The sequence below is a fragment of the Oikopleura dioica genome, chromosome PAR (assembly GCF_907165135.1).
Source record: "Oikopleura dioica chromosome PAR, OKI2018_I68_1.0, whole genome shotgun sequence".
Classification (NCBI taxonomy): domain Eukaryota; kingdom Metazoa; phylum Chordata; class Appendicularia; order Copelata; family Oikopleuridae; genus Oikopleura; species Oikopleura dioica.
Window position 1 is genome coordinate 14,270,060 of NC_137293.1, and position 17,468 is coordinate 14,287,527.

Consider the following 17,468-nt stretch of genomic DNA (forward strand, 5'->3'; position numbering starts at 1 on the left):
GATTGATTGCTTTAGAAATTGAATTTTATTTCTTGAAATCTTATTATTCTAATATTCCACACACGGCCAAGAAGAATGAAATCAGGCACTAGGTAATAATAAAAACTGTTACTGCGACATGTAATTTCGTCCTCGTCTAATTCTGGTACTGTTGGTTGATAATTGGTAGATTTCACCCGTTGGATTAATATTTATATAAAATGGAAACGAAGGTTTGATTCAGTAAGAATGTATTTATGAACAGATAGATGTGGAATACGTGTTGTTTGCGTGAGATATTGCACATTTTTTTTTAATATTAGAGAATATTACTTTTTAATAACTTAAAAAACACTCCGTAAGAGGCAGTTTTGGGCCATTTTTTCTACTACCGTCCAAGTTGAATATGAATATTTAAATATAGCCTTTCTCATTGATAAAGTATCGGAAGTATTATTTACTAAAATTGAATTCGAAAATATAAGTTGAACTAAGATGGTTGTTTTTTCGTAGATCCGATAGAAAATCGTGAAGAAAGAGTTGACGGTCCGAAGTAAAACGGAGTTGGAGTCAATTGTAGAACAGAAAAGATGAAGGGCTAGGTTGGAAATAGTCTGGAAGCGGGTTCATCACGTTTTCTTTTGACTGTCGTTGATCTTGTCGCCCAGCGAAATTGCCATTCCCTGAGATTTTGCTCGAATACGTATGTGACCTGAAATTCAAATTGTAAAAAGCGCAGAAAAAGGAATGCATACCTAAGACAAATCCATTTTTGCCAATCTCAATCGACAAGTTTGCGAGCGCCGACTCTCCGAACATCGATTTCGCGTAAAGATTCGCAGCTAAGAATTCACAATTGCCGCTCATCGTTTGCTCCGGAGTCAGGCACTTCATATTAGTAGCCTAAAAAGAGAGAATGAGCTTCCATGCTTGAATGAAATCGGATTTACCCCGACGAGGTGAAGAAGATATTCTCGGAGATCGGCGATGTTTGTATGGACAGTGACTTTGTTTTCCCATTCGAAAGCGGACCACATTTCGCGGAATTCCTGAAATAAGTTAACAAAAATGTTTTTCGATCGGTTCTCAAACCTGGTCGGTGCACTGTGCGGGCTGAATGTAATCCATGATGTCGATCTTGATGTCATTAAGGACAACGCAGTTTCTATCTGACTGAGAGCCTGTGATATCGTACACAATGTTACCGAAGATGATCGCGTTCTCAGTCGATGTAACCTGAAAAGTCGCTATTGCGGGAATCGACCGATTGAGTTACCTTGACCGAGGCCTTGATGTTAGCAAAGTCATGTGGTGCGAGCGTAAGTGGCGTGGGCTTTTCAACGAGTTTGAGATCACCAAGAGTAGCCAATTCCAATGTGACGGACTAATAGAACAGTTACGCAACGATAAAACAACCTGTAGCGAACCTGTAATGTATCTGGGGTCTGATTCACAACGAGAACATCAAGAACGATATCGTATTGATTAACATGGACATATGCCTCGGCATAAACGGGATCAGAGAAACCAGTGAGCTGTAACACCTAAAAGGATATGATGAAATATTTTTACTCAATTGTTGTGAATTAATCTTGTTAATCTTTGTTCCAATCATTTTATGGGCCCAATGTACCGTAACGATCTTACAGAATTAGTTCATAAGCCTAGTCTGGAAGATTGACTAAAAATTTCATCATCGATTTTCGAACCTTGTTGAGTTTAGACGAGAGTGGATTCTGCTTCTCCTGATTGCTTGGTCCGCCAGAGACAGCAGCCATCAGCGAGCTTTGAAGCTCGTCTTCTAGCTGATCGGATCCATCTCGAACCATGAGCTGGGCAAAACTGATAGGCTCATCTGGCTGATTGATCTTTGTAATTTTCTTCTCTTTCTTGTTACTGTGCTTTTTGTACTGCTCTTTGGAGGCGAGAAGTGATGAAAGAGCGTTTCGAGACTCGAATGCGAAAATTTGAGTTGTTTGTGGAGTTGGATTTGATAAGACCTAAAAGTCGTATGATAAGTTCTTGTTCTTAGATTTGTTGAAGAAGTACCTTGATGCATGCAACGATTCTGCCAGCATCATCTTCTGGGATAGGTTTCTTTGCGTAGCCGCTTCGTCCAAGATGGAGAACAGATGTCATGATGAGCATACACTCGGCGAGGAACGCATTTCGCTTTCGGTCGTTATCCGTGAGCTAGAGAAGAATCAAAATGTGATCAGGAGGCTGGAAGGTACCTGAGTGAATCGAAGGCCGAGTTTAGTAAGAGTGGTAGCCAACACAGATCCAGTAGCGAACTCTCCTTCCAAAAGGAAATTTCTAAGTGGTGGAGCGGTTGATTCTTCCTTGTTCTTGTCAGAAACCAAGGCTGATTGAGTGATGTAAGTGCCGTCAGCGGTGACTCGTGGGCCGGAGCTCTTCTTAGGTGCTGGATCAGCAGTCTGTTCGCCCTCGGCCTGCTCTTCTTCCTCGCCAGCTGCCTTCTTGATCTCGGCGGCGACGATGGGCACGTCACCGATAGATTTCCGGAGCTCGATCATGAAGTCGAGGATAGAGTCGTGCTGAAAAGTGATTCATTTAAGCCTGGCAAAGCTGTAAGACAGAATAGTTACATCTTAAGCGTCTATGCGCCAAATCATAACAAGAAAAGAAACCATCCCAGAGAAATCGGAGCCCTGACTTACCTCGTCACAGTATTCACCAAGGATCCACAAAATCGATCGGATTATCTTCAAGTTTCTGATGCTAGGGAACACTTCCAAAAGCTTCTGAATGATGAGTGGCTTGAGCGTACTGTATCTTTGAATAGCCTCTCGGACAAAATTTGTGACGTCACCCGCGGCGAGCTCGTTTGAATCTGACAAGAAGTCCATGAGAACGGGGATGACTTGTGAAGCGATGTCGGGGAATCGAACGGAGATGTTGTGAAGCGTTTGTACCAGCAATTGTCTGTATTTGTCATTATCGTCGGTTCCTTGTGCCGACGCGCTCTTTTGAACTTCCTTTTCCAAAAATTTTACTAAATCGACGACGTTTCGGGATGAGACAAGGTCGAGCGTGAGATTGAGTGTCTTTTCTCGGACATCAAGATCAGGAGAGCTCAATGCACGGAGGATATCCATCACCATATCTTGAAGGACTCGTTCGTGCTGTTCCTGAAATTGATTTTTTAGCAACACTGAAAATGGTTTCTTAGGCTGACCTTGAGCTCTGTCAGTCTGTCTAAGACGATGATTTTGACGTTGTTATCGGACTCTTTGATAATGAGCTCGACGTAGCACGCGGCAGCTGCCTTGATCGCTGTCGGGGCGGAGGACATAGTCGTCAGTGTCCAGGCGGCTTCGTATCTGACAGCGTTTGATGAAGACTGGAGCAAATTGTAGACACATCTAATGAAGCGGCCTCGCTGCGACGCTTCCGAGCGGCAAACTTTATAAACGAGCTCGACGATGACTAACTGTAGAATATCGTTGAAGGAGTGGACTTGGTCGATGCATGTTTCTAGGTAAGCAAGGGCCCGGTTTCGATCGCACTGTATCAACATCATGAAGGCATTTCGCTTACAAGAGGCGTCTTTTTCTTGGGCCAAATACTCAGAGATCAGCTCCGGCGCGTCAGAAATCAAATGAGGGAAGTTGTCATAAATGGTCTTAATTGCTAAGACGGCGTTTCGGCGAACATACGAGTGTCTAAAAGAATAGTTTTACAATTAATTAAATAATTCGTTCTCGGAAAAGCTTTCCCTGACTCTTACCTGTGCTCTAAACAGCTTCTAATCGGCTCCATGAGTGGCTCAAGAAGCTCTGGCTGCTTTAACTTGCAAAGGAATCGGAGGGTTGAACCTCTGATGAATTCGTTCGGGTGTTGAAGATCTCGTCTGTACGCATCGCATACGAGAATCATTTCATGCCTCAGTTTGCCCTCTTCGTCGACCTTGGGCGCGATTTCCCAGTAAATCAGTAACAGTTTCTTTATATGATGGTCTTGCGAGGGGAGGAGATATTTGATAACATGGATCGCCATCGTCGGGGAGAATTTATCGCCATTGAGGGTTTGGATAATTAGCTTTTTCAGCGCCGCAGCTTTAGTTTTGTCGTTTCCCTTCACATCTTCGATCTCAGCCTTGAAGATTTTTAAGTTAATAGCGATTATCAAAGGAAAAAATAAAAAGTACCTTGAGCTGGGATTCTGTGGCAAGCTCTGCTTCGCTACTTGGGTTTATTAGCGTGTAGCAAACGCTGTCCGCAGATGCCATTCTTAATTAAGAAAGCCTTAAGAAACATCAAAAAGATTAAGCTATTATTTCAAAGATACAGAAGTCATGACGATTAGAGCGAGAAAGCCTCATCCTTTTCCTTGATATTCCTCGAAATATAACTTAAAATTTTCGCTTGCTCGGTACTGAGCGCCTTCATAAATTCTCCATTTTTCACACAGTGGTGTTGTACAAACACGTAGAATGCGTTTCGGAACTCTTTCAGGTCAGAAGATAGCTGCAACTTCCCACATATTTCCAAGACATCTATTTTATAAATTTAAAATCTTTTCAAAAACCTACATTACCTTGGGCCGAACAAATGGTCGACATCTCTTTCATCACCGATTTAAAAAACGCCCCAGGTGCTTCTTCGCCAAGTTGGGTAAAGTCAAACTTCTTTAACATCGTAATTGGGATACATCTCATATGGAAAGCATGCGCCAGAAATTTACCAAGGTTTGAGCTTTGTCGTTCCGTCAGCGTTTCCAGTACACTGAATTTATCCCAATATGCGCATTGAGTCGGCATAAGAAATGAGCGATCAAGCTGAAGAAGCTTTTCTGAAAAGAATAAATAAGATGGCTTCAATTTAGATACATCAGAATAATAATTAGCATCTAGACAGATTATGTCGTTACGCAAGAAAAATTAATAATTGATGATTTCTTTCAATAAAGTTTTACTGAGATTTGGCCGTATTCATACCTAAAGTAAGGACGTAAAAAGTGTTCCACTTTTTGAGTCTCATGACAATTTCCAAAATGACAAAAAGGACGTCTTGTCTTTGAGAACCCTTTAATCGCATTTCCACAATTTTCGAAGCTGCGTCCATAAAATCCATACAAGTATTGAGAAGATAGAAAACGCTGCGTTTATTGTCGGTATTCAATCGTAATTTACGCGCCGCTGCTTTGAGCTTCTCGCTTACTTCAACTACCTTCTTTACTTCTTTCTTTGTTGAATTGTCTCTAAAATAAAACAATTACTTTTGGAAGACATTTCAATTTAGAATAAAGTTCTGATCACAGACATAGAATCATTTTATGCTCCCATTATTGACTTACCGTATAACCGTTACTGAGGCACCGACTCGCCACCATCTTCCTCTCTTTGGAATATCAATAATATCTGACAATCCAACAGCGGAAAATGGCTCGATCTGGACCTGACCGACAACTGCTCTTATCCTTTTCTTGCAATTCTGATCACGCTCGCTTTCAATAAAACCAGGGTGAGCTTTCATCGCATTCAAATTGTTGTTCTTGACGTTGAGGAGCATTTCCAACATAAATTTTGCCCTAGATCCTCCAACAGATTCGATTTCGTCCGATTTCTCGTTCACTTTTGAATGCACATCGATGATGATAGACTTCAGCTCCGCTGGAGCTTCTTTTCGAATAGTAAACGCGCACTGCAACAGAATCAGTTGAATGAACTCGATGTCGTCTGGCGAAAATCGCTTCGTAAATTGTTTGAAAATCTCAAGAACCAACTTCACATTGAACAACTTCAATCTCGTCAAAGTACAAGTCAGAGCCAGTAAATTCTTCATCTTAAACATGTCAATCGAGTTTTCTTCGTTTAGCTCAAAGAATTTGTTGATCAAGTCTTCAACGAAAAATCCGGTTATTTCTTCAGAAACAAGGTAGTGAATTGACATCAAAAATGAGGAGTAGTCTTCGACCAGTAAGTGGGGAGTTTGGCTTGATTGAATGACTTGATTGAAAATTGTGGATGTGATTATTGAAGAAACTTCTTTTCTTGGATTGTTTCTGAAGATCGACTGGAACTCTTGTACAATCGCATAGAGATTCGAGGACGAGAGTTTATTCAAATGCCCTCGAACAAGCCTTTCTAGAGCATTATTCTGAGCCCGAAGAGCTGGAGGAATGTACTTTTTCACTTCTGGCTTCGACGCTTGTTCTGGAGTGACTTCTTTAGAGGTTTCTTTCTCATCTTTTTTCGAAGGAGGCATGTCTTCAGAATCAGATTCCTCGCCGTAAATTGCTTGGAATATTTCAGTATTCTCTTCATCGGTTTCTCCATCAGAATCGCTTGGTTCATCGCCGAAGCCCTCCAGTTCATCTTCTCCATCGTCTTCGTCACTTTCGGGTTCCGAATCGCCCTCCATAAGCTGACTTTCCTTAGCGGTCCCGCTATCTAAATCTTCTTCAACTTCTTCTTCGTCAGAGTTTTCCTATGAGAAACTCAGTGGTCAAGTTATTTCATTAGTTCTTACCTCGAAAGCATCATCGTCGAACTCATCAAATGATTCATCCCCTGAAAAATCCTCTTCCTCAAAACTTTCGTCTAAATTTGTATTTGCTCCTGCTGATTCCTCTTCAGCTTTCTTTGCCGATTCGAGATCATCTTCGACGACTTCATCGCCAAAGATCTTCAACGAGTCCCTTATTTCATCCGACGTAGTCAGCTCCTTCTTCTTTTTCTAAATTTTGGGTAAAATTTGAAAATCGCAGCTACTCGCGAAAGTACCTTTTTGATTCCGAGCTTTCTCTCCATATTTCTAATGATAGCATCGTCCTCGTCAATGCCGGCTTGTAAGTCCTCAATCGTCATTTCTCGACTTTTGACCATTTTCTTTCGATGTTTCTTTTTCTCTCTTTTCACAATCTTCATTTCTTTTTCTATCGTCGTTAATTCTCTCTTCGGCATTTCTATTTCTTCTGGCTCAGAGGGAATAATCTTTTGGGGAATTTGTTTCTTTTGTTTTTGAGCTTCATCTTCAAGTATTTTAGAGTTTTTGTTCTTTTGGAAATTCGCTCTTCGTTGTTTTTTGGATTTTCTTTCTTCTTTTCTAGCGATTTTCCGGGCTTTTCCGGACACCTAATTTAATGGTTGGATTTTATGATTTCTTAGGGAATTTTAGCCGATGTTATTTGATGGATTACCTGCTGTGAAGTCTGGTCACCCCTCCGTTTCCGAGTCATTTCGCCAGGCCGAACTCAACTCTCTCAAAAGTTCAAATGTAAGGTCAAAAATTCAACGACGATGATGGTATCCAACTGGTCGAAGTCGGAGATGACCCCGGCATCGTTCGGTTAGAGTCGGTGTTAGAACTACGAAATCTTGGTGTCATTGCGCGGCAGTGTGCGCCGATTGGGCGCGTTTGCGCAGCCCAAACTGGCTTCGAGCGATCATTTGTTGTCCAAGCGCGGTGACGTCAAAACGGCCACCGTCACCAAACTTATCCTTATGGTTTCTTAGCTTATTCTTTCACACTTGATATTTTCCGTCTTGGAAACATATTTTTTGAAATCAAGGAAGAGAACCAATTATACAACTTATTAAAATAAGCAAATAACGTCATATAGTAGTCCCTCAATTATGAAAAGAAAGAGACAACAACTGATTTTGAAATAAGTTATTTTTTTTAATGAAATAGATTTTGAAGCAAACGGTATCTAGATAAATAATAGCAACAGAAGAAAGACTGGTTGTCGAAATAAATAAGCATTAGAAAAAGCCTGAGATCAATCTGAAAGTGGTTAACAGGATAAGACGGTAGTTAATTGTTGAGTAGACTCAACGGAAGAGAAGAAAACTATATTTTTAAAAGTCTATTTTGCGGCGAGAAGTAGATGGAGCGCCGGAATCGTTGAAATTGCTTGGAGAGCATGGTCGCTTGTTTCGTCGAGCGTCTGGGGTCATCGTGAAGTCTAAAATTGTTACGTTAAATTTACAAATATATCGAGAATTATCTTCGAGTATATGAACCCTGTTGAACTTGAATAATAACCGGAAGTAAGATTCTACACATTAAAATATGCGCGCATATGAAACCATTTCTCGTGCTATCTTTTCCAGTCAAAGCTGTTTCTTTCGGTTTCAAGCTGACACATGCGAGCTTCCGATCTATTCATACAGGGAGCTATCGTTTAGTCAATAGTAATAAATTTCGGTCAATATATATAATCCCATGTCTGCCAAAAATATTTCACTGACCATTCAACTAAATCTTCATGACTATTTGATGCATCGGTACCAAACGAGAACTAGACGACATCATGACTTACCTTCACTGATGTGATCTTGCTTGATTTTCTCTTCTTTCATTAGACGAGTGAAGATCATCTTCGCTTCGTTCAGATACGTCTCAGTTTCAACAAAAAAGCTGAAGAGGGGTTAGAAAAAGATCGGATCCAATTGTTTCACCTGATGCAGTACTCTGACGAAATGTTCATCGTTCGGAAAAAGCTTTGACCCTTTCCCTCGCTATAGTCGCTGATGCCGTCCTCGTAAATAGGCAAGTACTCAAGGGGATCCTTGTCTTTCATTCCCATGTTAAAGGTCGGACTGAAGTTTGAGTGAACAATTATTTTTCAAGCAAAACTTACCCTCGGCTAACATGGAAGTGGCCAGGCTGAACTTGCACTTCGGGATGCTCTTTGATTGCTTCAAGGTTCTGGATCTCCTTGCACATTTTGTTAACCAACGATTCACGCTCGAAGAAGAAGTTTGTTGCCTTGTCTTTCGTCTCAAACTTTGCTCTTCCGACGCATTGCCAAATTCGCTGCTCGTCGAGATCTTCCATGATCTCCTTGGCGCGCCCAAGTTTGCGAATCACATTATTTCTCTCCTGGAGCTCGCCTGTTTTAGGATGAGAACTTTGGCTAGAGGTCAATATTAGTAAAGAGCTTTTTACGATATTGTGAAGATTTTAATAAAGATATCTAAGTAATCTTGCGAAGACGAAGGTGCGCTTATAAAGTTTGTCATTTTATCGGGCAAATCATTCAACTCAAATACATTCAAAAATTGCGAATTGACGTCAAATTGTGTAATACTCTTTTTACACAATACTTACATTGCCTCGATTCTCTCGTCAGGACTCGATATAGCCGATCTTACGTAAAGCTCCGTAAATTTACAGTAGGCAGTCATATCAAAGATCGATTCGCACATTGTGTACCAGCGCTTATCAGATCCTTTCTGGCGAAGAGTGTCTTTGACCAAGTCCAAGGCAAGGGCGAGTTGCTGTTCTGCGGCAAGGGCTTTCTTATGCTGATAGATTTCTCGATGATTTTTGTCCCGTTGGAGGAGAATGTTCCAGCAATCGTCGGCGATTTTCTTGTGGTAACAAAGGAGAGTTCGGCCGAGATTAGTCTTGCAGTGGTTGATTCTAATGTTGGCGAAGATACGCTCGTACTCAACGTCGAAGTCGTTTCCTTTGCAGATAAGAGTATCCCGCTTCAGATAGTCCATGCGATCCGTATCAATGCCCCCCTTTTTGTTTGAAACTATCTCGTACAAGAAAGCATGCGATTCAGGACGTCCTTTCATCGGCCAGGGTGCGTTATCCTTCAGTCCCTTCAAAGGCGTCGGATCAATTAACTCGATCAAGAACTCCAGATCGATGGGTTGCATTCCATACTCTGCCCATTTAGCTTTCACATCTTCGTTCGTTTCAAAGATGTGTTTCACAATTGCCTTTAATTTCGGTCAATTTGAGCACCTTTTTATTTTGGGTATCCATGCATAACGAATTATCTTCAGAAGTTAGTTAAAAATGACCGTTTCCTTGGAAGCATCTTCGTGTGACCAACTGGTTATGATAGAGGAAGGGTCGTAAGGGTGTTGAAGACCGTGGACTTTTTCGACTTTTCCAGTTTGTGGATTGACTCTTTCGATATCGCGCATGTTCTTCGGGATCATCTCCCCATCCCAAAAATGGCTCCATGGACCGTGACCGATATCATGCAGCAATGCAGCGAGCTTATTGAGATTAATAATGTTCTCATAAGATTATTGACTATAATTAACTCGCATATGAGAAGCTATGCGCATTGTCTTTTTTTGGTAACTGTGTGCGTCAATCTTTGAGCTTTCGAAATCTCGTTCCTGAACGATTAAAAGATCTTTTTCTCGATCAATGTTAGCGTCCTTGATCGCATCGGGGTTATTTGCTACAATTTTCTCTAGCATCTTGCGCGTTAGATGATAAGTTCCAAGGGAGTGGATGTATCTATTGCCAGTTGCACAGGGGTAGACATAATCTACCGTGCCGAGTTGACTAATGTACTTCATTCTCGCGAATTCTGGGGTCTTGCGAAGAGCGTCGGCCAAGGGATGAAGCTCGATTGTTCCGTGAACGGAATCCTTGATGGTTGTGGATTTTTGTGACAGGGAGACGTTCAGTTGATTTCGGAGAATAGCTTTCTCGCCAATTTGGAGATGTTTACCGAAAGGAGACTTCGGATCATCGAGTTCTCGGATAACTTCTTCGCGCGTGTAATCTAAATAACACTTAAATGAATACACATCATAATGAGATTAAAATGGGTACTTGATATGATGCTTCTGTTATGAAATGATAAAGAAAATTGATAATTAACTGATACTTACTGTTACTTTTTAGCAGCTCTTTAGTTTTATCACGCAACGAGGTTGTATCGAGTTTATTCAGCCATGATGTACAATCGTCATTATGATTGAGATCAAGGGGAGCTACATCTTGCTTGTATCTCTTACTATTGGGATCTTAGATTCGTTAGACTCCCTCGTCCCCTAAGGTCACTTGCTTATCTAGATCGAGCTTTGCTCGGTCGCCGCCGTGTATTTCTCTTCATTCGGTAATTCACGCAGTTCGTGAATTAACCTCTATTTTACTCCAGCTCGAAATACAGACGTCAAAGATACTTTACTCGTTTTCTTCACTCGTCCAGATATAGAGAGCAGGCAAACTACGCTAGAAGTGGGAGATTCAGCAGAAGCTAGGATCCCTTCAGTGGTATCAGAGTAGTCCCGTTGGAGAAAAGATAAATTTTTCCGCCATCGACAACCGAAGTTTCGCAACTTGGACGCTGATTGGCCGTCAGCGGAGTCGAGGGGAACCGAATCACCAACCGCCACCGCGCCGCCGGAGAAACTCCACTCAGAGAATTTTCCGCGCCGCACCACACCAACACCACCCCGAGCGAGCGCCACCACACGAGCGCCACCACGACCCACGCGCCGAAAGTCGCGCCCACGCAACCACGCACGCACGCCGGGGAAAACCTAAAATACTGAGAAAAACATAATTCTTTCGCCACTTTTCACCAAAAATCGAGAGAAGTTTACGAAGAATCGACCCTTGGACCAGACCTTGAAATTTCGACAATCGCTGGACAGAGAAATCGTCGGGCGTTTGCGCAAAAAGGCACCTCAGCTCATCATATTGCGACTTTTAGTCGCAGTATTTTCTGAGGGCCTGAAAGGTAATCCAAGGCCCATAAACCCTTACTGCCGATATATTTCGAGCTATGGCGGCGAACAAATCACTGCTAGAAACCGTCACCGAAATAAGAAGCATAAACGATCGAGTAAACTACCTCGAAGAACAAGTGCGAAATGACGAATCACTAAAGCCAAGCCTAGAGCCCTTGATCACAGAAAGCAGAGTAAAATTAGAACAGCTCAGTACAACGCTTCTTACCTGCGAGCTCGATCAAGGAAAAGACTCTACGAATGCGACAATGAGAGAAGAAGCATGGGTGGCCACTACCTGGTCTCGTCACGTCCAAGACTTGCCGAAGCTGGACGCCGCATGCAACACATCTTTCAACACCTTCTTGGGCAGAGCCGACATTTATCACCGCGCCTACGTCCGCGACAGACCTTCACGTGAACAGCCTTTCATCGCAGCAGTGTACAGCCACTTCGACTTGAACATCGAACGCTCACTTGGAACCGAATTTCTGAATTGTCAAGACTGGAAATCGGCCAAGGCGCTGCTAGAGAAATCATTCGCCGCGAAGAGTCACTACTTACTGAAGCTAAGCGAAGTTTTCGACGTCGAATACGACCATTCGAAGCCGTTTGCACACTACACCGCCAACGTCTTGCAAAAGATGAACGAGGCGAAGCAAGCGACTTTGAACTCTTACCGACAAGAGAAGTCAGCCGACGCCGGGGTCGATGAAATATTTGACATATTCTCGACGATGATGCTGTACTTGAATCTTAGGAAAGAAGAACCAGACGTTTTCAACGCAATCCTTCCAAGCCTATCAAAAGTTTACGATATCAACGAACTCTGCCGTCTCGCCCAATCCACAAGACAGAATCGAGTTGACAGCGCGACCGTCTCCCAGCACTTCAACAGAAATAAGAACAAAAAGAAGAAGAATGCTAAGCGCGCCAGCAACGATTCTAAGGATGGGAAAGACGATAAACAACCAGAATCCAAGAAGATAAATACGACTAAGAACGTTGAAGATTTCCAACCATTCGACGTTCACTTTTACACAGTGAAGAAGAAGCGACCAGGAAAGGCTTATTTCGCTTCGGCTACCATCATTACGGGCTCTAAAAGTTTTGACGTATCGATGGAAGTCGACAGCGGAGCCGAGTCCTCCTGTCTGTCCGCTGCTTACGTTCCCGACGAATTTCTCCAGATGCTGAAGCCCTGTCCCTTCAAGGTCACCGGTTTCAGCCCAAATATTCCCGCCGAGCAGCCGATGGGTATCCTTCCCTGCCGCTTATCATTCAATGGTGGCCCTGCATTCTCCCTGAATCTCACCATTATGCCAGGCAGTAAATACCCAAGTCTACTGGGCCGCGATATACTAGAGAATGCGATGACGGACAGCTTCACAGTCGACAATAAGAATCGTACTCTCTCATTTTGCTACAACGAAGCCTTCACACAAACTGAGACTCAAGTGGTGAAGCTGGACGGAGTGAAGCGGACCAAAATCAAGAAATACTTGACTACTAGATCAGCGGTCAAGGATAGCGATCGATCCCGCACTCAACCGCCACCAAAAGTCCCAAAGCTGGACGCACCTAACAAGAACGCAGCCAGGTGCCCCATTCAGCTAGCGAAGCAAAAACTCGGAATTACCCTACCAGCAAACGCCGACCCGGGGCAAAAGAAGGTGGTCGCCGAGCTGTGTTTGGAATTCGACGACAGATTCGGCTGCGACGGTCAAAAAATGGGTGAATTCCCGTTCGAGATCGAAATCCCGACTGATGGTACGAGTCGAAACATCAGTCAACACCCGATTCCGCAAGCTTTTCATGGTCAGGTCAGCGATCACATCTCCGAACTGCTCGAAACGAAAATAATAGAAGAGATCAAAGACCAGAAAGGGTTTAACAGCCCGGTATTGCCTATTCCTAAGAAATCTGGGGAAATGCGCTTCTGCATCAACTACAAAAACAGCCTGAACAAATGCCTCTCCGACAAATCCGACCCTTACCATCTCCCAAGCATGGAGGATACGATTGCGAACATTGGACCGGGCAATAAGTTTTTCGCCACAGTTGATCTACGAAGTGGATATTGGCAGTGCCCTGTAAAGAAAAGCGACAGGTACAAGACTTCCTTCCAGTGGGGTGGGAAATCTTACGCCTTCTGCAGACTACCATTCGGTTATCGATGCTCGGGGAATATATTCTCGCGCGTCGTAAACACAATTCTCGACTCAAGCCCCACCAGGAAAAAGATGCTTTCTTATATCGATGACATAGTGTGTTTTGGGAAGACTTTCAGCTGCTATTACAACACTCTCCGAAACCTATTCATCGCGCTCCGCAAGTTTAACGCTAAACTCAAGGGCGAAAAGTGCTCTTTCCTACAATCCGAAGCTCACTTTTTGGGCCGAATCATCAACGAAGATGGAATCAAACCGGACCCTGCGCAAGTCTCCGCTCTTCGTCAGATGAAACCCCCACGCTCCCAAAAGGAGTTAGCTTCATTAATCGGGTCATTGAATTGGATCCGAGGTTTTCTAGAAACGAAAATGGGCGAAGCTATTTCATCCGGTTGCTTCTCGAGCAGAATGAAGCCCATAAACGATGTTCGAAATTCGGCGAACGAAACAAATTGTTTCAAGTGGACCAAAGAAGCGGATTTGGCGCTCAAGGAAATTCAACGACGACTCTCCGAGACTCCAGTCATAAGTTTTCCTAACTTTGACGAGTCTTTTCATCTCTACACAGACGCGAGCCTGTACGCAGCGGGTGGCGTCCTGCTACAAGAGTATGGCGGGAGAGTGCACCTAGTAAGCGCGATTTCCCACACCTTCAACAAAGCTGAAAGAAAATGGAACACTTCAGAAAAGGAAATGTTTAGCATTGTCTGGTGCTGCGAGCGACTGGAAAAGCTCCTGAAAGGTAGATTCTTTCAGATTCACACAGACCACCGATCTTTGATCTTCCTACACAAAAAGAAGTTCAAGAATTCTAAAATAAGCCGATGGCAAAGCCGATTGGAAGAATTCGATTTTCACATTGTCTACATCAAGGGATCAGAAAATCAATTCGCCGACTTTATGAGCCGCAGACCTGGCGAGGACGACAAATCACTTGGATACGACTCTGAGTTTCCCGTTGGTCGCGAGTACGAAATCGACAAGAATTCACCAGTACGTGTCTTCGTCCCTTTCTGGAACGAAAATCAGTTTCCGGAGAAAATCACTTTATCAGAGGTGAAGATACATAAGGTAAACGTCAAGGCTATCGCGGCGCCAATGGAGATTCCGTTGGTGTCAGCGAATTATAATAACATTCTGGACTATCAAAGGGAGGACTCTGCTCTGAGTGCAATCATCACTTTTCTGGAATCTGGTTAGGAGCCACTGGACATAAAATCGCTGGTGAAGGACTCCGACCACCGACAATCGTCTCTACTCAAGATGGAAAAAGCTCTGTTCCTGGATAACACTACCGGGTGCTTGATGTGTCAATTCAAATCTGGCGCGCGGGCGGTGGTACCGGAAGCGGTAAAAAGTCACTTTCTCTTTCTAGCTCACGACTTGTCCGGTCATCTGGGCGAGCCGCGGACTTTAGAGCGATTAGAGGACGTTTGGTGGCCTTCATTTCAAGACGATGTTTCTAACTACGTCCACAGCTGCGTCCCTTGCCTACGCAGAAAAGGATCTGCTGGAACTCGTACCAAACCGCCACTTGGAACCCTTCGTCGTGGAAAAACAGCTGGCGAATCGATTCAGATCGATTTCGCTTGTATGCCTCCCGCTGGCGGATTCAAGTATTATTTGGTGGTGGCGGACACTTTCTCTCGCTACACTTGGTGCATTCCGACGCGGTCCGACACTGCTATCTGCGCTGCAAAAGCGCTCATCTACAAGGTCTTCCTTCCCATGGATTTCTTGCCGAAACATCTACACAGTGACAGAGGTACCCACTTCTGCGCAAGCGTGATTGACGAAATGTGTAAGCTTAACCAGATAAAACATACAATAAGTACCGCATTTCACCCTCAATCAAACGCTTTCGCAGAAAGAGCGAATCGGACTATCAAAAACAGTCTATTCTGCATGGTCAACTCATCTTCCGGTCGAAAAACTTGGGCCGACTGCGTTCCCCACGTGATGCGCGCGCTCAATAGTGTGAAAAACAAAAGCACGAAAATTTCACCGCGAGAAGTTTGGTTTGGCCGAAAAAGTACTTTCACCCACTCTACTGGCGCAGAAATGACAGCGGAAACACCTCAGGTGTTTGGTCTCAATGTGGGAGCTTTAGCGAAATCGGCGGAAGCCATTGTGAAAACTGCGATGGAAGCTGCTGACCGAGCCATGGAGCACAGGCTGAAAAACGAGCCTAAGCCGAGACCAATCCCCGCTGGCGCTGTCGTGTACATTAAGCGAGAAAACCTGACCGACGCTAAAAGCAAGAAGGAACGCTGGGTAGGTCCCCTGAAAGCCGTTTCGAGCAACGACTGGGTCGTCATGGTCGAAGATAAAAAAGGACAACGTGATTTCATCCATCGAGAACACGTGGTTCACGCCGCAGAACGAAATCACGACTTACGCTGGATTGATTACTACGAGGCCGAGTACGTATTCCCACATTTAACCGAAATCGTTAAGTCGAAAGTCCCACAAAAATCGCCTGTTCCTACTTCCAAACCGATGGAAAAGTCCGGGTCGAAGTCGCATGGGGGGAGGAAATCTTCTCAGGTCGCGTCGACTCCGATGGTTGCTATGGAAAAACCGCCAAGATCATCTCTATCACCTATTTTGGAAAGTAGACGCCGATTGGACATGGAAAATCTGGGAGATACAACCGCTACATCTATTTTGGACTCGTCGGTAGCTCCAGCCGAGCCGTCAGATCGCTGGTACTCTGGTGGTACTCTTTATGAAACTGCCGAGGACATGTCAGCTGATGCTACAGTGATTTCGGAGGTTGCTGCGCCCGACAATAGCCATATGTCAGTCGATAAACATAATTCAACAGTAGTTGAGGGCTCAGCAACTGAAAACAGCAAGAAAAGAACCCGTCCAAAGTCTTCACCAGATCGTCAATACTCAGCCGGCGCCGATCCGAATGCGACTTTAACCGAAGTTGGAGCAGCTCATCTCCCGAAACATACAAAACGAGCACACCGTGAAACGAGGCCCGTCGAACCTCTAAACATCGGCACAAACTCGGGTCAGTCATACGACTAAGCGCAAGTACTGCCCCACTCAGGTCCCCTATTCATCGACCGGGGCCTGAAAAGGTACGGAAATTATCACAGTTTACCGTCGCCGACGTATTTTGAGTTCTTCTACATGTGCAGCTACTCCTTCATGTCATCACCGCTCGGACATCACGAAAACTTCGCATCTGATTCAAGCTTTTTCCCAAAAAAGGGTTTTTTAACGCGAATCAGACTGCCTCGACGTTTCGAACCTGCCATGTTACTCATCTTACGCTTATACTCCTGCAAAAATCACACACTTTGGCCTTAGAGGACGTTTCAGTCTCATGGGGGGTATTGGGATCTTAGATTCGTTAGACTCCCTCGTCCCCTAAGGTCACTTGCTTATCTAGATCGAGCTTTGCTCGGTCGCCGCCGTGTATTTCTCTTCATTCGGTAATTCACGCAGTTCGTGAATTAACCTCTATTTTACTCCAGCTCGAAATACAGACGTCAAAGATACTTTACTCGTTTTCTTCACTCGTCCAGATATAGAGAGCAGGCAAACTACGCTAGAAGTGGGAGATTCAGCAGAAGCTAGGATCCCTTCATTACTCTCTGCAATATCTCCGGTTAGTTTCATTTCGTCACTGCTGTAATCGCTTTTTGGCAAGTCGAGCTTTTATAACGGTCGGAAAATGGACTTGTGACCAAAAATATTTTCAACGGTACAACTGAAACTAAAAGATTTTTATCTAAAACGAAAGGGATAGGGAAAATAGGTAACGGTAGCTAAGGTTATGCTTTGTTTACTGAGTCTCTTTACTATAATTCCGCATTCATCAATAATTTATAGCCTATAAA

General features: G+C 43.8%; 3 protein-coding genes across 3 annotated transcripts; all 3 read right to left on the reverse strand.

Annotated features, from left to right (window-relative positions):
• Positions 1–2: 2 nt before the first annotated feature.
• LOC145705382 (coatomer subunit beta-like) lies at positions 3–4,232 on the reverse strand. The gene is made up of 13 exons (XM_081782847.1): positions 4,151–4,232; positions 3,731–4,098; positions 3,179–3,665; positions 2,661–3,131; positions 2,214–2,537; positions 2,029–2,172; positions 1,689–1,979; positions 1,407–1,523; positions 1,256–1,363; positions 1,072–1,215; positions 930–1,028; positions 735–882; positions 3–691 (listed from the first exon to the last, which is right to left on the reverse strand). Exons 1-13 carry the CDS (start codon positions 4,229–4,231, stop codon positions 609–611), a joined length of 2,865 nt encoding a protein of 954 aa, XP_081638973.1. The 5' UTR covers position 4,232; the 3' UTR covers positions 3–608.
• Positions 4,233–4,258: 26 nt separating this feature from the next.
• LOC145705383 (nucleolar MIF4G domain-containing protein 1-like) lies at positions 4,259–7,314 on the reverse strand. The gene is made up of 7 exons (XM_081782848.1): positions 7,144–7,314; positions 6,728–7,078; positions 6,474–6,680; positions 5,299–6,431; positions 4,940–5,202; positions 4,540–4,794; positions 4,259–4,498 (listed from the first exon to the last, which is right to left on the reverse strand). The coding sequence occupies exons 1-7, from the start codon at positions 7,180–7,182 to the stop codon at positions 4,305–4,307; spliced, it is 2,442 nt and encodes an 813-aa protein (XP_081638974.1). The 5' UTR covers positions 7,183–7,314; the 3' UTR covers positions 4,259–4,304.
• A 296-nt stretch (positions 7,315–7,610) lies between these two features.
• Positions 7,611–17,328, reverse strand: LOC145702011 (deoxynucleoside triphosphate triphosphohydrolase SAMHD1-like). The gene is given in 8 exon segments (XM_081779223.1): positions 7,611–7,911; positions 8,269–8,366; positions 8,408–8,548; positions 8,590–8,865; positions 9,060–9,682; positions 9,767–10,488; positions 10,598–10,719; positions 17,216–17,328. Coding segments are annotated over 8 exon segments (2,121 nt in total). The 5' UTR covers positions 17,248–17,328; the 3' UTR covers positions 7,611–7,804.
• Between the last annotated feature and the right edge of the window lie 140 nt (positions 17,329–17,468).